This window comes from Peromyscus maniculatus, chromosome 5 (assembly GCF_049852395.1).
Source record: "Peromyscus maniculatus bairdii isolate BWxNUB_F1_BW_parent chromosome 5, HU_Pman_BW_mat_3.1, whole genome shotgun sequence".
Taxonomy (NCBI): domain Eukaryota; kingdom Metazoa; phylum Chordata; class Mammalia; order Rodentia; family Cricetidae; genus Peromyscus; species Peromyscus maniculatus.
This window is the reverse complement of record NC_134856.1, coordinates 95,942,827-95,965,671: the sequence shown is the minus strand read 5'-3', so window position 1 is coordinate 95,965,671 and position 22,845 is coordinate 95,942,827. Positions and strand designations below refer to the sequence as shown.

Below are 22,845 nucleotides of genomic sequence, written 5' to 3'. Positions count from 1 at the left end.
GATTTTGTTAATTTGGCTATAGTCATATACAAAAAAAAAACACTTTGCTTCTAAGGAAATACAACAGTATTCAGACATAAAGGACCGTCTGCAGTATGCTTAAATGGTTCAGGGAGTAAAGCAAACATGTACATCCAGGTGATCTGAATAATACACCCAGGGGGTCCTTGGACCATTCTCAGAACTTTCCTACAAGTCTGAGATCATTTAAAACTAAAACCACTTTCCATGAATATCTTATTCTTATTGGAAAAGAAAGATCATTTTTAAAGAATCTTCCATTTAGGATGACACTGGTCCAGATGCTCTTTTTTAAAACTATTTTTAAGGCCCACAAACTAGCTTGATTTGGTAAGAAAAGAATTGAAAACTAAAATATAGCTTAAAACTAATTGTTACTGAGGGAGAATAATTTTAAATTTTGTAACTGAAGTATCAGAACTTGGGGTGTATCTCAGTGGTACCAGCCTATTATGTGTAAGAATGTAGGTTCCTATATATGTGTTTGTGTGTCTGTCTGTCTCTCTGACAGCCCCCAGCCCCTCCCCACCTCCACATCCCTAAAATGTAACAGTCCCTTAGTAAGAAACATTTTTATGCTTTATTTATATGGTAGTAAACATATTTTTAAAGAAAAAAAAGGAATGAAACTCTAGGCTGAATTTTCTCACTTCATGCACTGAAATCTCCATTTTAAATGTGAAGTTTAAGGTCCTGAACTTTTCTTTTTGCCTATGAAGCAAGATCAATGAAGTCCACTGCAGGTCTAATCCTAGAACAAGGCTCTGGTCTTCCTCCCATTTTAGAATCAAGACTTATATTCACATCCCATCACCAACAGCACTGGACACAAGAATTCCTCAACTCATCTTTCAAGGGGTCTAGTCATAAGAGCTGAAAGCCTATGAAGTTTGTGAATAAATCCAAATACAAGGGTACAGAGGTTGTGATTTTTTGAAAGCCCAAGAGGAAGCCCCCCCCCCATTATTATACTCTTACTTACTGTACCTCTGGACAGGGCTCCACATGACAGTCTTTTATTGAGCAGTGGCCATCTTCTGCCCAGAAAGGACATGGTCGCTTCAGATTAACCTTTCGAGGAAGAAGAAATCAACATTAACAATTGGGCATGATAATTACAGAAGGTTTGCCAATGTCACTATGTTGGGCATGGTGACACAGTGGTGATAAGAGGGAGAAACTTCTTGTCCTGTGGCACATACACAGTTCAGATATTAAATGACTGCAGCTGGGTGGCATGTTAACTTTTAAAACAAATGGCTATGGGTTCTCTGACATTGGAAAAGAGGGACAGCATTTAAGTTCACTGCTCCTCTGAAGCACAGTTGTCATTGGGCAGCATTTCAGAATGACTTTAACATTCCCCAAACACTTACTACCACCGTAGCATCAGGGTGCCCACACTCCCTTAGTCAGAATGTACTGAGCACTGGCTATCTGTCAGACACCAAGTTAGGCTCGAGGCAAAAGAGAGCTTTCTCTCTCTAGGACTTATAATATCCTGAAGAAAAGAGAAATCAAATACTGGCACATTTATTTCATTACAAATTGTAGTACATGTTCCAAAGGAGAACCCAGAGTTGTGCAGTAGTGATGCTCATGGGTGGAGCCTCTGAGGAGGTCACACTTTAGGAAGATGAAAAGTGGGGGACATGTGTATTTGGCTACAGCAATGGAGAGCTTTGTGGTGTTAAGAATGAAGAAGTGCTGGGTGGTGGTGGCGCACACCTGTAATCCCAGCACTCGGGAGGCAGAGGCAGGGGGATCTCTGTGAGTTTGAGGCCAACCTGGTCTACAAAGCAAGTTCCAGGAAAGGCGCAAAGCTACACAGAGAAACCCTGTCTCAACAAACAAACAAACAAACAAAGAATGAAGAACCACCAGTTCCACCATTATTGGGAGACAAAGAATGGACAAAAATGGCAGAGGTCACCGATTTCCAAATCCTTCATACAACAGGAAGCTGACAATCCAACAGGACTTACAGATGTATTGCCCAAGCTAAAAATCAACGTTTTCTGTTTCCTCTCTTACTTGTTCCTTATTTTTTACCACTTCCACAACCACCATTTGTCTCCTGCCTAAGCTACTGCAACATTCCCCACCCTCTGCCACTACCCATTGCACACAGCAACAGTTACATCAACCAAGCAGACCCTACCAGAGTCTGCTCAGAACTTTGCCTGCGCCTTTTCCTCCCCTTGGAGGAGCAAACACAACCCTGCAGCAGCTCTACAGGTGCCGCTCTGTAGCCACTGTCCTCTGTCTCCTTTACCTCATCTGTTACACTACATTTCTGCTTGACACACCAGGTTCCTTAAGTCCCAAAGCCTCTATACTGCCCATTCTCTTTATCTGCTATTGCTCCTACAGAGTGCTTGTTCCTCTACCTTACTGAGGTCTCTCAACAGCAGCAAGCCTTGGCTAGACCCTCTAAAGTAGTAATTAGAATATAATCACCACCCACTATATTGCTGTATAGTTTCTGTGTATGTTTGTATATGTATTTGTGTATGAGCCATGTGTACATGCTCATGCTTTTAAGGCTGGCCCCAACCTACCTCTCCAATCCTCCTCCTCATTCACCTGCTTCTGTGGCCTAAGCCTTCTTCTAATTCCTACAATATACTAAGCTTACTCCTGTGTCAAAACTCTTCAGTCTACTCATTCAACTTCCCTGGAATGTTTTCCACAGATCTCACCACACTTACACTTTCACATTAGGATGGTCTTTGCTCAAATGTCACATTAGCATAAATACCATCCTTTCCTGAACATTTCATCAAAGCAAGGCTACTTATCTCTATATCCCTTACGCCGCCCCATTTATACTGTCTCCTGCTTTTTCTCTACAGCATTCACCTTACATCTGACATTCCAGTTCACTATTTACTTATTGTCTGTCTCTCTAAGCAGAACCAAAGCTTTGTCTTATTCACTGCTGTATCCACAGTACTAAGACTAGAGGCTGTCACGAAGTCATCAATGCGGACCAATTGCCCAGCTACAAAGGTGAGTGGTTGCTTCTACCTCCACTTCCTTGTTTGCTGAATCCAAGTATCTATCTGTGTGTGTGTGTGTGTGTGTGTGTGTGTGTGTGTGTGTGTGTGTGTGTGTTTGAAATCAACCTTGTTATTTTTGCCTACTTAACTTTCATTTTCCCTTCTTCTGGAAAGGTCTTCTAATTTCTCCTTGATAAACAATGATTCCTCATGTTCCTTTGAATGGCACTGTCATCCAAGATATACTTCCTTCTTTTGGTAAAGGTATCACATGACTAGCTGGACCAATCATGATTCTCTCCTCTAGAAATTTGACTCTTGTATAAAAAACAAAAACTACAGGAAAACAGCTCATTCAGCCTGGAAGTTGTAGGGCTGATGACACAGCTCAGTGGAACAGTGCTTGCCTAGATGTCTAACAGGCCAGAGAGCCTAGATTCAAGCAGCACAAAGTCTTGGTGGCATCCTAAAGGGAAGGACCACTAGTGCCTACTCCACTTTCATCTTTTCTCAAGTGTACTACTTCAGTCTGTCTTTAAATTTCGTAAACTACTTAATTCTTTTCTCTTTTTCTCAAACTTCTGTTTCTTAGTCAACACAAGTACCCTACTTAGGATACTCAGGCCTATGATTTCTTCAATTTAAAAATGTGGATAATAACAAAATTTTCATATGAAGAGTAAATGAGATATCTATTCATCCAAATATTCAATTCCTCAATGGGCCTGGCCTTGTATGGATACAAAAATAGAAGATGCAATCCCAAAAGGGAGGTGTACCTGAGTGAGGGTTGGGACGGAGTCAGTGGCAATGTCACCTGGACACCCAATGAAGGCACAGTCTCTGACAGCACACAGGAAGTTTCTACTGCATTAGATTGAACCACATGAAGTTGGTATGTTCAACCATTTTGAAATATAAAAGTAACTTCATATGATTTTTCTAATATTATAAAGGAAACAGCTACACATACAGTCAGCGATTTCATGCTGGGACTCAGAAGCACCTATCTTATTTGTAATGAAAGATCAGCCATAGTTAGGTACAGATTTGTCTTTGAACTCCTAACAGATTCTATACAAAGGAGAAATGAAGATCAGCCATAGTTTAGGTACAGATTTGTCTTTGAACTCTTAACAGATTCTATACAACGAAGAAACATTCACTCCTTTCTGGATATTCTTGGTATTTGTGGGCAAAGGAATGGGTTCCCAAATCTGTAATTTTCTAATTTATCTTCTTGAACAACCTACAATTGCCAAAAGACCAAAATTTTCACCCTCAAAAATATTTAAAGAGCTAAGATAATCTATTCAGAATCAAGATTAAAAAGGAAACCATGTTTAAATTTTAGAACAAACTAAAATGAAAATCAAATTATATACCAACTAAATCCTGAAAGCAAGAACAAGACCAAAGTCAAACATGGCTTTAAAATCTAGTTGTGAAATAGAGCTGTGCACACACACAGAGGACACAGACTGGAGGAACAGGGAGTGAAAATGGTCAAAGTACATGATGGACTTGAACCAAAAGGCCATCATGAAGCCCACTGTTTGGTGGATACACACTAATAATTTTTTTAATTCACTAGACTACACTTTTGGTATTTTCTCCTTAAAAATGTAAAATTACAATTATTTCTTTGAGTTCTGATTGCTGAAATACTTAAAAGTCTGCTACTGCCTTTTCTGGTATTTCCAGAAGGCCTAGAGACTCATGCTAGGTTAAAAACAGATTCTACAGAATTACTACAAGAATGTGTTCTATTTGTAGCATCACTTGGTCTGCAGCCCCCACACAGCAGGTCAGTGACAGTCTGTTACTCTGCTCTGCTTACAACACACCCATTATACAAACATGACGCCCAAATGAAGCCTGGACAGCTTGGTCCAGATCACAGAACCTATGCTCACAGAGGCCAACAGTGTGGGCAACTGAAATGTCTGTAAAGGAGGAGTCTTCATCTCAAAACCAAAACTGAAAGAGTGATTCCTCAAACATAGGAAGGGGGTGCAGATTCTTGGTATGTAATAAAATAATTTTTCCACTATGATACTTTTATTAAAGTTTCATTTTTAAAAGATTTATTTTGAAAAACATAATAAAACAAGTCACATTTGCAGACAACTATATAGAAATCTTTGGATTAACAGAATTAAAATTTTCCACCTTACCTTGTAATAACGAAAATAGTCTCGTTCTTGTAACTTTTGTAATTTGGGGAAGATTTTGAAGGTGTTGAAGTTATCAATGCTGTCAACGTCACACAAGCAATCATCCAGCACTCCAGTCACCTAGAACGTACATATGTATAAGATACAAGATATTCAAATCGCTAATGTTTATACCTTAAATCTAGTCTATTATTTTAAGAGATAATTTATTCATTCGAGTTGGCCAGTTTTACTGATTAAGATTCATAACATTAGGGCCAATTAAATGGCCTAGTGGATAAAAAGTGCTTGTTGCCAAGTCTCATGACCTGAATTCAATCTCCCTCCACACAGGGGAAGGCAGGAACTGACTCTTGAACTTATCCTGTGACTTTTGTATACATGCCATGCCACGTGTGTACTCAGCCCCCAACACACACACAAAATAACTACTGTAAAAACTACTTTTAAGATTCATGACATTAAAGCAGTCATTTTTTAACTATGGCAGTTGAATATAAAAAACCACAAAAAACAAGAAAGTTACATATATCTACTTGGAAATACCAAACCTTTTAGGGCTCCAAATGGAAGATACTTCTGCCTTTCATCTGCCTAAACGTCAATAAAAAACGCAAGTAGCTACTGGATTCCAGACTAACTTAGAAGCCACAGTGTAATGGCACTGCTGAGACCACCTGCATCTTTCCTCTAGGCTGTCACTTATGTGCCAGGCATGGAGTTAAGAGCTTTAGTATGTCACCTCATCTACTCTTTAAAACTATCCTGAAAAAAAGGAAATTATGGTTTAACAAGCTTACATTGATTGTTTTACATACCTACAGAACTTAACTCCCAAATCTACCAGGCTTTAAAGTCTGTATCCATGAATCCAAGAAGAGAAACAGGTATATAAGAGGCAAATTCTAAGTCCAAAATATTCCCTAAGACATTCTTCAGCTTTATTAAAAATGACTCTCTCTATATATATACACAACTTGAATTAATGCCGGGAGAAGTCTCGAGTAAAAAACAGCATCTCCCAAAGTCACATGCTATGGTTCCATGTACAGAACATTCTGAAAAGTTTTAGAAATAGCCATTCTGACAAGTGTAAGGTGGTATCTCAGAGTCGTTTTGATTTGCATTTCTCTGATGATTAAGGATGTTAAGCATTTCTTTAAATGTCTTTCAGCTATTTCACACAGCTGTTTTTAAAATACTTTTTTCTAAGTCAGGTACGGTGGCTGTCTTAGTAAGGGTTTATTGCTATGAAGAGACACCATGGCAACTCTTTTGTTGTTGTTGTTGTTGTTGTTTGAGACAGGGTTTCTCTGTGTAGCTTTGGATCCTGTCTTGGAATTCACTCTGTAGACCAGGTTGGCCTCAAACTCACAGAGATCTACCTGCCTCTGCCTCCTGAGTGCTGGGATTAAAGGCATATGCCACCACCACCTGGCCATGGCAACTCTTATAAAGGAAAACATTTAATTGGGGCTGGCTTACAGTTTCAGAGGTTTAGTCTACTGTCATCATGGAAGGCAGATACAGTGCTGGAGAAGAAGAAGCTGAGATTTCTACATCTTGATCCACAGCAGCAGAAAGAGAAACTGTCACACTGGGTATGGCTTGAGCATATATGAGATCTCAAAGCCTGCCTCCACAATGACACACTTTCTCCAACAAGGCCACACCTACTAACAGTGCCACTCCCTATGGGTCAAGCATTTAAACACATGAATCTATGGGGACCATACCTATTCAAACTACCACTATGGCACATGCCTCTAATTCCAGCACTTGGGAAGCAGAGGCAGGCAAATTCTAATTGGTCTTAATAATAAAAACCCGGAGTCAGATATTAGGATAAATGTTGAAAGATCAGTAAAGGAGCCAGCCACTAGAGAGACTTCTTACCGCTATCTAATCCTCAGCTAGAAAGGAGTGGCGCTCCTGTCTTCACCCTGCCTTATCACTTCCTCTCTCTGCTCTGCCTTATCACTTCCTGTCTCCATCTCCCAAGTGCTGGCATTAAAGATATGAGACACCACTGCCTGGCCTCTAGTGGCTAGCTCCTCACTCTGATCTCCAGGCAAGATTTATTTGTTAAAGCACACGGATCTTTGAGTTTGAGGCCAGCCTGGTCTACAAAGTGAGTTCCAGGACAGCCAGGGTTACACAAAGAAACACTGCCTTCCCACCCCAAAATAAAACAGACAGACAACAAACCTTTTAAAGTAACTGCTCTTTCTTAGTAATGTTTTTTAAACTGAAAACTTTTGGTTTGTAAACCATCATACTTTCAAGTATTTTCAGGGGTTGGAAAGATGGCTCAATCAGCAAAATGCCTGCTATACAAGCATAAAAGCCTAAATTCAGATCCCCAACACTTACATAAAAAGCTGGGGAAACAGCACTAAGGAGGCGGAGACTGAGGACTCCTGGGCCTTGCTGGTCAGCCTGTATAATTGAATTGATGAGTTCCAACTTCATCAAGACTCTGTCTCAAAAAATAAGGTGGAGAGAGATTGATGGCACCTGATGTCAACTTCTAGCCTCCACATGCATATATGCACACACACAAAAGCCATTTTCATTGTGAGAAGTATAAACTGCAGTTAATACATATCTGTAACTTTTTTTTTTTAGATTTATTTATTATGTATACAGCATATATGACTGCCGGCCAGAAGAGGGTGCCAGATCTCATTACAGATGGTTGTGAGCCACCATGTGGTTGCTGGGATTGAACTCAGGACCTCTGGAAGAACAGTCAGTGCTCTTAACCGCTGAGCCATCTCTCCAGCCCCCATATCTGTAACTTTTAAAGACTATTCAGATAAACCCTGTGTGCCACCAAACGTTTGAAATGTAGATGTGAATATTGCCCACATCTTTGAAGTTCCTTCTCAATTACATCTACCTAAGAGGTTAAAATAAAGCTTACTGTTGTAACCAATTTTCTTTGTAGGCATCCCTAAATAATATACTCACAATTCCTCTGTTTTTTAATATCAATATCATTTCCTTTCAATTCTTCCACAAGGTGCTACTTTTGCTAACATTTTACTTTGGCATTGTCTATAATGGTGAGTTTTACTTACAGCTGGCTCATTTCCTTTCCCTGTTGTAAATAGTGCTTTATAATATGAAAAAAATCACAGCTTATCTATTCTATTTTGCTCCATGCAGAAGGAAGAACATCCCAGGGTATGCAAGTCCTGATTCCTAAGATACTATTTCACAAATCTAATCTTTTTGTTGTTGTTGTTTTTATTGTTTTTTGTTTTTCAAGACACGGTTTCTCTGTGTAGCCTTGGTTATCCTGGAACTTTCTCTGTAGACCAGGCTGGCCTTGAATGCAGAGATTCATCTGCCTCTGCCTTCTGAGTGCTGGGATTAAAGGCGTGCACCATCACTGCCCAGCTCACAAACTTAATCTTAAGAGGATATTATTTTGCCAGGTGGTGGTGGTGCATGTCTTTAATCCCAGCACTCGGGAAGCAGAAGCAGAGGTGGATCTCTGTGAGTTTGAGGCCAGCCTGGTCTACAGAGTGAGTTCCAGGACAGTCAGGACTGCTTCACAGAGAAACCCTGTCTCAGAAAAAAAAAAAAAAGAGGGTATTATTTTACAAAGCAAGAGGCTTTAAAGATGTGACGGGGACAGGTAAGATTGCTCAGTGGGTTAAGGATACTTGCTGGGCAAGCATGGTTACTTGAGTTTGATCCCTGGAATCCATGTAAAGTTGGAAACAACCAATTCCTCTGATCTCTACATGCATGCTGTGCAAGCAAGCAAGTGCACACACACACTAAAAATTTTAAAAAGTAAAATTTAAAGATGTGATTGAGGATCTTAAGACATGAAGATTATACTGGATTACTTAAGGGAAACCAACAGAGTTAACAGATTTTTTTTATCAGGAGGAGGCAAGAGAAATTAGAAGAGGATGCGGTACCAACATTGAAGATGCAGGAAGAAGTCACAAGCCAAAGATAAAGATGCTTTTAGAAGCTTGGCAGAAGCACAAACAATTCCCATCTATACCCTCCAGGGCTCCCACCTTGTTGTCATAATTTTAGCACTGTAAAACTCAATTTCAGATTTTTGGCCTCTAAAATTATAAGATTAAAAAAATTATATTGTTTTTAGTGACTAAACTGTGGAGATTTGTTATAGCAGCAAACAGGAAACAAATGTATTCCGTATTGATTATAAATTAGTCTAAAGAACCAAGGTACACAACCATCTTTGTACATATATCTTGGATACATGTGCAAGACTTTCTCAAGGTGATAATCTCAGGTATAAAATTGCTCTAAGTACACATTCAGCTTTATAGGTGAACAGCAGGCTGACTTCCAAAGTTTTTACATTAGGTCAGTATCTCACCACCAACGATCAGGAGTTAATGTTGAGCCATGCCCTCCTGAATATTTAATATTAATCTACGGTTTAATTTTTACCAATCAAGAAAGCACAAAGAGGTATGAGGGAGTAGTGGATTTGTCCTAATGAGGTACTACATTCATTTCTTCCTAATTCTGAAGTTTAGAGATGCTTGTCATCTAAATGTAAATGCTGGAAAATAAAAAACTGGATATGGTGATCTAGAACTGAGGTTTCTTGTGTTCAATTATAAACCTGAGACTCAGGTATAGCTGGCTTTTTAAAAAATTATTTATTTATTTATTTACTTACTTACTTACTTTTTTGGGTACTTTGTCAGTATATACATCTGAACACCAGAAGAGGGCATCAGGCAATTGTGAGTTGCCATGTGGGTGCTGGGATTGAACTTAGGACCTTTGGAACAGCAGTGAGTGCTCATAACCACTGAGCCATCTCACCAGCCCATAGCTGGGTTTTCAAACCAAACATCCAGATAAGATGAACAAGACAGACACAAACCCTGAGGCTCAAATGACCTGTGATCAAGGGCAGAGGAGAAACAAGACAAGTGTTGTAAGATGGACTAGCCCACCACAGAGGAAGTCAACCAGGAAAGTTAGCATCCTGGACACCAAAAGAAGTAAGTACTTAAAAGAGGAAGGATTGAGCTGTGGGGAAAAAGTTCTGCTGACAGGTAAACCTCAGGTCTGAGAACTATTATAGTCTTAGCAACAAAGACCTTGGTAACCTTGACAAGAGAGAGCAGTTTCAGGGTAGTAGTCTGACTGTAATGAATAGGCTAAATAAAACAAGAAGAAGAAAATAGGCTAAACAGAACAGGAGCAATAAAAACAACTCAGGAATTTTTCTAGATTCAGAATTTAAAAAGGAGGAGGGGGTAGCTCAATCAGTCATGTGCTTGATGAGGACCAGAGTTCAATACCAAGAACCCAAGATCATAGGATGACAGTAACCACTCACTGCGGGAAGAAAAAAACTGAAGACCTGGAGAAATAGAAGACACGAAGGGAACCATACCCTTGAGTGGGAAAGAAGAAATGGCCCTAATATACATTATAAGAGCACAAATGACTCCCCCGTAGTTGTAACCAACACAGTCACAACAGCTGGCAGAGACCAGTAAATGGATCACTCCGTGGCAGTTCTCTTTTGTTAGGCATGGAGCTGACAGGGCAGAAGAGCAGATGATGAAGGATTAAGTTGAAAAATATGTAATTTAAATTTCTTCAGCTGGGTGTATTCATCTATTTAATCCATTTTTTGAGTTTCAAATTTTACTTTTTCTTTTTTAGTGCGCGCGCGCGCACACACACACACACACACACACACACACACACACACACACACACACACATGGGCGGGGGGGTGGGGGTGGGGGTGGGGGGTGGGGGGCAAGAGTCTCAAGTAGCTCAGGCTAAGAAGGAACCAGCTAGCCAGGTGGCAGTGGCACATGCCTTTAATCCCAGCACTTAAAGGGGAAGAGCCAGGCAGATCTCTGTGAGTTCAAGGCCAGCCTGGTCTACAGAGTGAGCTCCAGGACAGGCACCAAAACTACACAGAGAAACCCTGTAAAAAAGAAGGAATCAGCTACTTAACTGAGACTAACCTTGAATTTATGACCCTGCCTCCTACCTCTTGAGAGGGATTATAGGTGCATATCTCCACACTTGGTTTACATTTTACTTTGAAAACTTCAATTTCATTGTTTTTAATATTTTGATCACTCTTTTAAATCTGTTTTTTCATACTTCTATGTGTTTTTTTATTTGAATACATTAAAACTTATATTAAATTACTTATGTAAAAAATTTCAGAACCTGAAGTCACTTAATGTCTGTCGTGTTTCCACTATGGATGTTCCTCAACTTCCCATGAGAAACCTCCCCCAAAAAGCCCACTACAACAAAAATATCAAACGGAAATGCAGTCAAGACACACAACCTACCATACGTCATAGCTCAGAAACACAGGAGACAACCTGGGGGTACAAGTTGTTTACCCTTGTGTTGGCACAGCTGACGGAGAGCTGTGGCTTACTGTATCTGTTCAGCATTCAAGTGCACAGCTAGTCAGAGACAACAAAAATCAAAATATGAAGCAGTTCCTACCAAGCAGATAAACTTTCTAACATCTGTCAAGTTAAAAAAAAAAAAAACACTGTAAATCCAAGCATCTTAACACAGGGGCTATCTGTATCTGAGTATCTGATCACAGCATTCTCTTGCCTTGCAGTTTTGCGATTACTTTTTTTGGCACACTGCTAGCTGTTTATTCCACTGAACACTATCTCTGGAAAAAAAAAAAATCTTAAGTCCTTAAGCTGAAAATACTGTTTTCTAGGAGGAATAGGCATTTGCTTTCTCTGGTAACGTGGGTACATAAACCTGGGCTTGCTGCGAATTCAACTTCTGGCCGAAGCTTATCCTAGCACACGTGGGACAAACTTGGCCTGAAAAGGCACGTGAGGGCCGCTCACAGTCGCAGGGTCTCCACTGAGTTTTCATCCCTTTCTTCTAGCAAGTTCTTTTACTTTCACCTTACACCAAGGATGTAGCTCTCTGGGGTCCAGGCTTTGTGGTGGGGCCTTACATTCTTCCAGCTTAGGGAAGACACTGGTGTAAGTTCTTGCCAATTCCACCTCCACAAAGCTGGGAGACTAGAAGCTTGGTCTTCGGGTTTAAAAGAAACCCTCAGGGTAATGGAATAGTTACACACACTGAGTCCCACATTTCCAACTTCCATTTGTGAGGGAGCTGTGTGCTTCTTGATTTTTTTATGCCACTGCAGACAGGCATTTTAAAGGATTTCAAATACATCTGACTGAAATGCCTTTACAGGAAAACTGTATGTAACATGCCATGAATCATATTTGCATTTCATTTATAAGAAAATGGGGCATGAGATATACAAATGAACATCCTTTCACATGGTCAAAAATATTTTCCTGCTTTCAATATAGAAGGCAAAGTACCTATTTCCTTAAATGACCTTGATTTCTTATGAACAGAGGGGTTTTTCAAAAATTCTAATTTCTTCCTTTTATCTTTACTGTTGTTTTTTTTCTTTCTACCAAGTTTAGGATACATGAGAAGTTTAAAAAAAAAATACTGTCTTAGTTCCACTTTCTGATTTTCTGGTCTCTGCTTCTCTATTCTCTGAAGCAAGCATGCCAATTTGTAAATACTATGTGGAGCAGAAGGAACTACATCAGGGCCCCAGTTTAAGTCACTTAACAAGTCAATTAAGCTCTCTGAACTTCATTTACCACAGCCTTACATTTGAGATATGTACCAAACAAAATATATAATTAAGCATGTTACAGGTTAAGGTGCAATCTAAAAATGTTATTAAAGACTATATTAGAAAGTATCACTGGGAAACAAAATATACATACACTTCTATAGCCTGTTTAGCACGGCGATACTTTGAAATACACAAATAGCACAAATACTTTGAAATATTTAATTGTTGAACTATATATATATTCATTTGTATATAAGGAAATAGAATTACAGCTGCATTATAAACCACTAATAAGTATGATTATTGGTAGCTGGAGAAACCTTAAGTGAAGCTTCTAGACTGGTGATAAAGTATGCAATTAATATATGACATATATTAAGCAAGAAAATGAGAAATCAGACTTTATGAAAACATCTAAATGTAAATTCCACTCAAACCAAACAAAACTAGTAACTAGAAAATAATTTTGCCATTGACAGCCTGGGAAATTTATTTTTGCTAAGTCTAGTAAATATATCCAGAATTCTATCATAGTGTTTTCCAAGCCAGGCTAAGATGCAGTGGGGGCGGAGGGGTAGGGGAACAAAACTGCATTACAGATACTTGCAAGGCTTGTTTAAAATGCTAATTCCTTGCTCAGTTCCAGATGGACTCAGAATATATCGAAGGGGGTCAGAGAACCTCCACGTTCAACAAAGCGTTTCTTTTCCTTTCCTTCCTTTTCCTCTGCTTGACTCATTGTTTAGTTTTTTTGAGAGAGGGTCTTTCTATGCAGTCCTAGCTAGCCTGGAACTTGGCATGTAGACCAGGCTAGGGTCCAACCTGTGGCAATTCTCCTGGTTTTTTTTTTTTTTTTTTTTTTTTTGCCTCCTGAGTGCTGGGGTTACAGGTGTGTACCACTGTTCCCAGATGTTGCTTCTATTTTTATCAAATTATTCATTTAAAGAGCACTCACATAAACACGAACAGAATATTCAAGCATTCTAGGATTTAGTGCTGGGCATTATAACATCAAGAACGAAGTCGGAAAAACATGTTTACACGGTTACCCTCATAGTTACCATCATTTTTTTTCTTAGCAATGAGCGTTAATTGCTTCAAACTGCATGCCCCCTCATTACCAGGCCATCTGAGACACTTTTGTTTTGCTCCGTTTTGGCTCTTTGAGCTAACACTTTGCAGCAGGTGCAGACAAGATGCAGCAGCATCTGGCAACCTAGTCAAATCTCACTCACCTAAAAAAGCAACAAACCTATCTCTCTTCAAGACAAGAGGCTGTGATCAGCTAACCCTTGGTTTTCTAGCATATAGAGAACGGTACAGTAATACCTGCCTCATCGAGGCAACCCCAAAGTCCATCGGACTCTCCAGCCAGCAAGCCTCACTATAGACTTAGAGGCCCACAGTCAGGGCCCAGACCCTCCAAATGTCGTTAAGTGGGCTCACCTGGCGATGCCACTTTGCATACGTAGGACAGGTGGGTAATAAAGTGGGTAAAGCCTGACAATCTCTAGTACACAAGTTCAAGGAAGTGAAGTCCTGTCCCCCTCTAGTCCTCTCAGGAAGAGGGTGGAGAGCCTGTCATCCCCAGAGGGAAAGGTGTCCGAGGTTTCTATCCCCCTCTTGCACAAGACACCGCGGTGGTTTTTCTTCTCCCCGTCACCATCACAGTGATAAAGCCGCTAGCGCTTACTGGCCGTCACCATCTTCCTCTTCCGTCTGCCTCCGCCACGCGTGTCGCGTCCCCGCGCCAGCCGCGCTTTACAGACGTTTCCCCGCACTAGCCGGTGCGGTTCTCCCCGTCCCTGGCCGGCCCCTCGCACCTGCACCTCGGCCTCTCGGCGACGCCGGCGCGGCCCGTGCCCCCCGCCGCCCGCCCCTCGGTCTTACCTGGGTCTTGACCAGACTTGGGAGGAAGCTCAGGGTGACCAGCAATTGCACTGCGGCCGCCGCCCCCTGCCCGGCGACGGCCCGGCGGAACCCCGGACTCATGGTGACCTCGGCCGCTCAGAGCTGGGGAAAGGCGGGCCGCTGCGACGACTACGCCCGGCGGCAGTGCCCGGGAACCGGGAGCCTCCAGGACCCGAGGTCTGCGCGCCGGCCTCAGGACGGGAAGACTCTACCGTTCCCAGCCGCGGCGACTGATGTACCAGTGCTGCGCGCCCCCGCTTCATCCCAGGAGGCCCCGCCCCCGGCGTCCTCAGTTGTGATCACGCCCTCTGTGCAAAGCCTTCTGGGAGTTGTAGTCCCGACATCCCCTTGAGGCCCCCCCACAACGGGAAGGCCTTGAAAATGGAGAACTACAGGCTCGGAGGTCGCTCTGCCTCCCTGAGGCGGGGCTCCGCGGCGGCCAATGAGGCGGGACCACGAGGGCTCCAAAACACCCAAGAACGGGCGGGAGACTTGGTACTGTTTTAGGGGTTGGCGGTGGCGGCGAAGCCTGGGAATCGTCGCTCTGGGAAACGAGGCTGGGGGGCCCCCCGCATGGCTTCTGGCTTTGTGCTGGTTGCTCCTTGTCATCGCCTGTCCTTTTGGAGCCAAGACATTCTCAACAGGCGAGAGCTTTAACCTGCTGTCCCAAGAGCTTTCTTTTGCCTCTTTTCTCACCTCTGCAGTTACCTAAAACCACCTGGCATCTTGTCAAGGTGGCTTCAGCACCTCCTTCAAGTCACACGCCCCAGAAGTGAATGCCGTTGCTTGGTGTCTCCCCTACGCCTCTACCAACACCGAAAAAAAATCTATAATGCACTTTAAAGCATAAAGATAAACTCAAACTTACACAGCGAAAAAGAAGAATCGGGATAAAGGCACAGAAAAACTTGAAGCGACCTGGGCTGTCCCAGATTTAACACATTCTAGTTATAAGCATTGTGGCTCGGATGGGAAGGTATCCTGGCAGTCGGGAGCCAAGGAATACCACAAAGTCAGTTTCGTGATCTTAATTACACCTCAAATATTGTCCTAGGACTATTAAGATTATGTACATAGGCTTCCTGTAGTGCCTAGCAAATAGAAAGTATTCAATAAATGGTAACCGCTAGCTTTATCAATATTCCTGAGTTGTAGGAAATACGTTCGGTAGTGTGTATTAATTTGTCATTGTTGATGTAACAAATGACCACAAATTTAGTGGTTGAAAACCAACCTAATGTATTATCTTATATTCTGGAAGCCAGGAGTCCAAAATGAATCTGCAGTACTGCATTCATTTGGAGTATTCTAGAGAACAATGTTTCCTTGCTTTTTCCAGCTCTAGAATCACTTGCATTTCTAGACCTAGGACCTCACGTGACACAGTGTCATAATCTGCTTCTGTTGCCATGTGTTTTCTGGCCCTCTGTCTCTTGTTCCCCTGCATATAAAAACCTGTGATTACATGGGGCTTAACCAGATAATCCAGGCAATTTCTTTATCTTAAAATCCTTAGTCACATCTTCAAAGACTCTTTTTCCATCTCACATCTACAGATTAGGACAGGGACATCCGTGAGTGCCCACTAATCAACCCAGCAGTGCGTTATATTTTTCAAAGAGCATTCACACACATCATTCCGCTGGACCTACTGCATAATCCGTAGGGTCAGCTAGAAATGAAAAGTCAAGGACTCTTTTCAAAAATGTGAGGAATTTCAAGACAGAGACAGCAGAGCAATAAACCAAATGCAAGGCCCTGCAAGACTCTGCAAGTCTTCTCACGAAGCCAGCTCCCTTTGTCCTTTTCTTCTCCTCATTTCTGTTGCTTCCACTCTGGACTAGGCCTTCTTTCCCTACACAACCAACAGAGAACTTGAACTTGCTTCTCAAAGCTGCCTTTCCGTGTGCCTCATTTCTTTGTGCTTTGGATATGCAGGGGGCTTTCTCGGAGCCCCTCTGTGCTTCATTTGGCCCTGATAACACATATGTCATGGGACAAGGCCATAAAATTTTATTAGTTACAAACTGTACTATTTTTTTATTTATTGTTTATTTATTTTGGCTTTTCAAGACAGTGTCTCTGTGTAGCCCTGATTGTCCTGGAGCTCACTCTGTAGACCGGGTTGGCCTCAAACTCAGAAATCCACCTGCCTCTGCCTCCAAAGTGCTGGGACTAAGGGCATGCACCACCACCACCCGGCATAAACTGTCCTATTTTTAAATCTTAAAGTTTTTAATATCTGGTATCAAGGGCAGAACACATGCTTGACATTCAGAACACTTCAGGGTCTGTCACTGAATAAAAACTTGAGTGATCAGTTGATAGGAGGGAAAAAGTTTGCATGTGGCACACAGTGTTTTTCACCTCAGAAACTCAACTCACAACGTTTGGAAACAATTCCTCCCCCTTGGTGAGTGTAATCAGAAGTAGGTGTTTTTCATGAGAAAGGTACCGAGGCTCGTGCTGTCCTGTGCTGTGATCTGCTGTAGTGTTTACTGTAATGGGCAGTGTGAGGGAATCGGGAGTTGATGAGCAAACCGCCTTCCACAGTTTTAGCCTTGCTGTTTACTTCTGCTTTCCTGAAAAGCAACTACATTACAACCAGCATTAGGGCAGGCATTGCCTCTATGAGGCCAACCATGCTTCCTACCTATGATCCTCAGTTTCAAACTTCCCATCCCAAGGAGTGGGTTGCAAGTTGAAACAAGGAAGGCCAAACCACATCCCTTTAATGACAAGCTATTGGAAAAATTCAGATCCAGCTGAATTTAAAAAGAACAAGAAAAATAACAATAAGTATAAAAAAATGACAACTCGTGGGACTGAACAAGGCTTCGTCACATACAGCTCTGGAAAGGTGAGTCCATCGGGGTGTAATTCAGGGACCAAGAGGAGCAGGGACTATTGGCTAGTCTTTTCCAGAATGTTACCATTGTACTGACTTGTTTCCAGTTACTTTCCATCATTTACTCTCCCATCCAAATTCCTCGAATTTAGCTGAGAGAGGGCGTTCTGGCTGGTTTTGTGTGTCAACTTGACACAAGCTAGAGTCATCAGAGAAGCAGCAGCCTGAGTTGAGAAAAAGCCTCCATGAGATCTATCTGTAAGGCATTTTCTCAATTAGTGATCAACGGGGGATGGCCCATCCCATAGTGGGCGGTGCCATCCCTGGGCTGGTGGTCCTGGGTTCTATAAGAAAGCAGGCTGAGCAAGCTAGCGGAACAAAGGCAGTAAGCAGCACTGCTCCATGGCCTCTGCATCATCTCCTGCCTCCGGGTTCCTGCCCTGTTTAAGTTCCTGTCCCTACTTCCCCAGTCTGAAAGTATAAGCCAAATAAGCTCTTTCCTCCCCACCTTGGTCTTCGGTCATAGTGTTTCATTGCAGCAATAGAAACCCTAACTAAGACAGAGAGAGGGGAGGAGCGAGAGGAGACAGAAACAGATAGCACAAAACTACTGACAACCCTACAGAACTACAAAGAATGGGAAGAGAGGGTAGGTACACAGATGCATGGCGAGACCCACTCCCTCCCGTCATTAGTAATTCCAGGGAAAGAGTGTCATACAAATTCACTTTTTTCTTTATGGTAGTGGAGATTGAACCTCACACATGCTAGTCAAATACTGTACTGCTGAGTCATATCTCCAGTCTCCTCTCTCTCTCTCTCTCTCTCTCTCTCTCTCTCTCTCTCTCTCTCTCTCTCTCTCTTGACTGGGCAATAGTGGCACACACCTTTAACCCCAGCACCTGGGAGGCAGAGGCAAGTGGATCAGGACAGCCAGCGCTGTTACACAGTAAGACCATGTCTCGAAAAACAAACAAAAAATTTATTTGTATTTACATGTACGTGTATGTGCCTGCTTTTTGTGCACATTGTGCATGCAGTGCCTGCAGAGGACAGAATAAGGTATCAGAGCCCCTGGAACTGGAGTTACAGGAGGTTGGGAACTGCCTGATATGGATGCTTGGGACAGAACTGGGGTCTTCTGCAGGAGCAGCAAGTGCTCATAACCAAGGAGCTACCTCTCCAACTCCCATATTTTTTTAATCCTGCTAAGTTGCCTAGAGAGGCCATGGAATTTTGATTCTCCTGCCTCAAGCCCCCTGAGAAGCTAGAATCACAGCCTTTGCCACCAGGCCTGGCTTTCAATTCACTTCTCTTTACCTTGGCTTGCATTCATACATTCATTAAGTTATCTCACACGTCCTGGGCTGTGGGTACACTGAAAGACATACATCAGGACACCGGCCAGCCAAACACAGCAGTAATATGTTCTTGCGAATAATGTAATTTATTATTTACAGACCTCCTGGCTTAGACAAGCCTAATTACCTGGAATTAAGCTGCAGGAAAATGATTTTTTTTAAGTGGAAAAAGTATATGAGCCTCCCAGATCAATTCTGGGAAGAGTGAGGACCAGCTTTGTCAATTAGTACAACTCCTTCAGGGCAAACAGAGATGATTTCTCATTGATGTGGTTGGGATAGATTCTGGTTAACTCTGTGGGAGAATCAATCTTAGTACAGATGATGTATTACTTTTCTCATTGCTATGACCAAATACCCAACAAGAAGCAACAAGGGGGAACAGGAGAGTCCATCATGGGGCTAGGAAGGTACCCGGAAGCAGGGGAGCATGAGGCTGCATGCTCATATCTCGGTGGGCTAGGAAACAAATCAGGCTGTAAACCTTATGCTGACCCATTGCCCACACACACACACACACACACACACACACACACACACACACACACACAGAGATACACACACACACACACCAGAAACTGATTTCCTCAAGTCAGGTCCCGCTTCGAAAGTGCTCACAACCTCCCAAAACAGTGCTACCAGCTGGCCAAGGATTCAAATACAGGAGCCTCTGGGGACATTTTATATCCAAATTATGACAGATGGTAAGCCATGATTTTATTTCCTGTAACTCTCAAAGGAGCCTAACCCAAATGAACACAAGTGACCTGAGTGTGTTTCACCTTTTTGAACGGATCTTGTGAATGGCACTTAACCCTTGAGCCATCTCTCCAGCCCTTTGCTTGTTTTATCTTGCTAAGTTTCCCAGTTGGGCCTTGCCATTTTGACCCTCCTTCCTGGGCCTTCTGAGTAGCTGGGATCATAGGCCTCTGCCACAAAGCCTGGTTTTCAGATTCACTCTTTGTGGGGGGGCTGGGAGATGGTTCAGTTGGCAAAGTGTCGGCCATGCAAGCATGAAGATTTGACTGTGGATTCCCAGTACCCACATAAAAGCCAGAGATGGTGGCACTACGCTTGTTATCTCATTACCAGGAGGTGGAGACTGGGAGATCCCTAGAGCTTGCTGGCCAGTTAGGCTAGCAGAATCAGTAAGCTCCAGGTTCAGTGAGAGATCTCATCTCAAAAAAAAAATAGGATGAAGAGCAACTAAAAACACTGCATGTCAGCCTCTGGTGCTTGAGTGCGCACGCACATGCACACACACCCACACCCACACACTACTCACACTGCAACTATAGTCACAAACATATGCACAACAGCAGAGCAATCATTCCTTCAGGTTCACTGTGCTGCTTTCAAATCTGAGTAGTTCTCTCCATTCTACTCATGGATTTCTTTTGCTCCTTCCCATTCCACATCCCCCTCTTCTCTGAGAGGATAGCTGATCACCTCATTCCCGTACTTACCCAAATGCTAGGTGGTCCTATGTTGCTTGAATCCTAAATGGTCTTTTAATTAAAAAAAAAAAAAAACCCGGAGCCAGATACTGGGGTAAATGCTGAAAGATCAGAGAGAAACTTCTCACCACTACCGAATCCTCAGGCTGAATGGAAGGCGAGATCCCATCTCCATGAATCCTCTGACTGAAAGCCTCTGAGTCCTCAGCCAAAAGGCTTTATTTCCTGTCTCCTCATGCCTTATATATCTTTCTCCACCCAGCCATTTCACTTCCTTTCTAGTGCTGGGGTTAATGACATGTGTGCTTCCCAAATATTGGTAGCAAAGGCATGAGATCTCAAGTTCTAGAATTAAAGGCATGTGACTCCCAAGTACTGGGATTAAAGGGTGTGCCACCACTGCCTGGCTCTGTTTCTCTCCTAGACTGAATCAATCTCATGTAGTCCAGGGTGGGTTTGAACTCATGCCTCCCAAATGCTAGGATTAAAGGTGTGTGCCACCACTGCCTGGCCTCTATGTTTAATCTAGTGGCTGGCTCTGTCCTCTGATCCTCAGGTAAGCTTTATCTGATACACAATATATCACCACAGCCCTACCCATAACCTTTATCCAAATCTGATAGTCTTCTGGTCTAAGTTAGAGTTCATTTTTCTTGTATCTGTGTATCCACCTAGAGTATGCAATTTTAGCCAAATCTGTCTTGCACTATATTCTTTTGTAACTCTCAATCTCAATCCCTCTGTACAGCAATCGATGTATATATTTGTTGATGAGTAGTTAATGTTGCTCACTGTCTCAATTTATTTTAGAACTTACCAGGACCCCTTACTTAGGGCCCCTAAATGTTTCCTGTGGATTGCTGGGTAGTTTCTTTATTTTGGAAAAGAAAACTCCTGAAAAAATAGAGTAAAATAAAACAGACAATTGTTCGTTCAGACATGAACAGAGGTGTATTCGGAGACCAAAAAAAAAAAAAAAAAAAGACTAGAAATAGCAGACTGTCATACTGCTGTAATCTCATCACTAGAAATGATTACTTTTTTCAAGTTTTTTTTTTTTTAAGTATATGTATGGGTGTTTTTTCTGCATGTATGTCTGTGTACCACATGGCTGTGCAGGACCCAAGGAGACCAGAAGAAGGCATCAGATCCCCTGGACCTGGCATTACAGACAGCCATGAGCTACCATGTCGGTGCTGGTAATTGGACCCAGGTCCTCTGGAAGAGTTGCCAATGCTCGAAACAGCTAAGATTGAACAGTCTCCCTAAAGGGAAATAGGATGACTAATGGGTGCCAGAGGACAGGAGACAATAAAAGAGAATGAGTCTTATCAAAATGTTTTAGGTCCACATATGCAACTAAGCCCTTTATAAAATTAACTTTTGTTGTAACCTCAAGCACCACTTGAAATGTCTGTTGCTGCTGGGTTTTGTTTGTTTGTTTGTTTGTTTGTTTAAAGCAAAGTCTGGGTGGATAACCATGATGCCAAAGAGACTTAGGTTTAACAATGTTGCACTAAGTATGTACATTTCCAAGGTGTCTTCAAGTGCATTGTATTTCTTTGATGGCTCTATGGCATGGATAATGCCTGACTTCTAATGAGGAAAATCTGACCAATGGCTCTAAATAAAAGTCAAGGCAATAGAGTGGAAATTTAGTAACACCAGTCATTTTTTTCTTGATAGCAAGCTGAATTGTGATTAATGAGCCAGCAAGGTGGCAATCTGATGTGTTTAAACAACTGTGTTGATAGCCTGTCCTGTCAACAAATGACCATGGGGACAGATTTTTTTCTTTTCCTTTTTAATGGGATCTCCATCTGTGACTTACAAGGGACTTTTTGCTTGGTGATCACATTTCTGAATTGTAACTGAGGGGATTTCTTCTCCCTTTCTTTTGCAATGAATTGGAATTAAAAGTAATGAAAACCAAAGAGCTTGGCTGGTGTATGGCTCTGTATTAGCTATTCTTCCCTTTAAAGTGTTCCTTGTGCTTCTTAGTATTTACCCAGCTGCAATGTTCAAGTGTGTTTACTAAGGAGCATTAAAGCTGATAGACTTTGAATCTGTTAAGAAGCATTGCTATTCCCAAAGGTGTTTACAGGTTTTATGTGATTTGGATAAAGCCTTCTTTTGTAGAACAGATTCAGTATGTTACTATGCTAAAAGGGAATATATAATCTTTTGTTTTCTTTATAATACTGGGAGGTTGAAGCTGGGATTTCACCCATGATAGGCAAGTGATCTGACACTGAGCTATACCCTGAGGCCTCTTTTTACTTTCTGAGATATGGTTTTATTGAGTTGCTCAGGCTGACCTTGAACCCGTGCTATAGCCCAGGCTAGGCTTAAACTTGTGATCTTCCTGCCTCAGCCTTTCAAGTAGCTACAATTACAGGCCTGCACCACCAGGATTGCCAGTAAACTATGAT

General features: G+C 42.1%; 1 protein-coding gene and 1 long non-coding RNA gene across 6 annotated transcripts in view; one reads left to right on the top strand and one right to left on the bottom strand.

Annotated features, from left to right (window-relative positions):
* The window catches only part of Ero1b (endoplasmic reticulum oxidoreductase 1 beta), a 40,361-nt gene extending 25,496 nt beyond the window's left edge, over positions 1 to 14,865 (bottom strand). For 4 of the 5 annotated variants that reach the window (XR_013051493.1, XM_076572928.1, XM_006980158.4 and 1 more), the window contains exons 1-3: positions 14,727 to 14,865; positions 5,201 to 5,320; positions 1,009 to 1,092 (exon numbers count right to left, since the gene is read on the bottom strand). Coding sequence is in view for 4 of the 5 variants with exons in the window: in XM_076572928.1 (XP_076429043.1) it covers positions 1,009 to 1,092; positions 5,201 to 5,320; positions 14,727 to 14,828 (306 nt within the window). In the remaining variant the exon portion in view is untranslated. Of the gene's footprint in view, positions 1 to 1,008; positions 1,093 to 5,200; positions 5,321 to 7,573; positions 7,690 to 14,726 lie in introns of those variants that run through there. The other variant, XM_076572929.1, reaches the window with a different exon arrangement.
* Positions 14,866 to 15,038: 173 nt separating this feature from the next.
* Positions 15,039 to 16,774, top strand: LOC143273402 (uncharacterized). Its single transcript, XR_013051495.1, has 2 exons — positions 15,039 to 15,242; positions 15,452 to 16,774. It is a non-coding gene; the product is annotated as an uncharacterized LOC143273402 (long non-coding RNA).
* Positions 16,775 to 22,845: the final 6,071 nt, after the last annotated feature.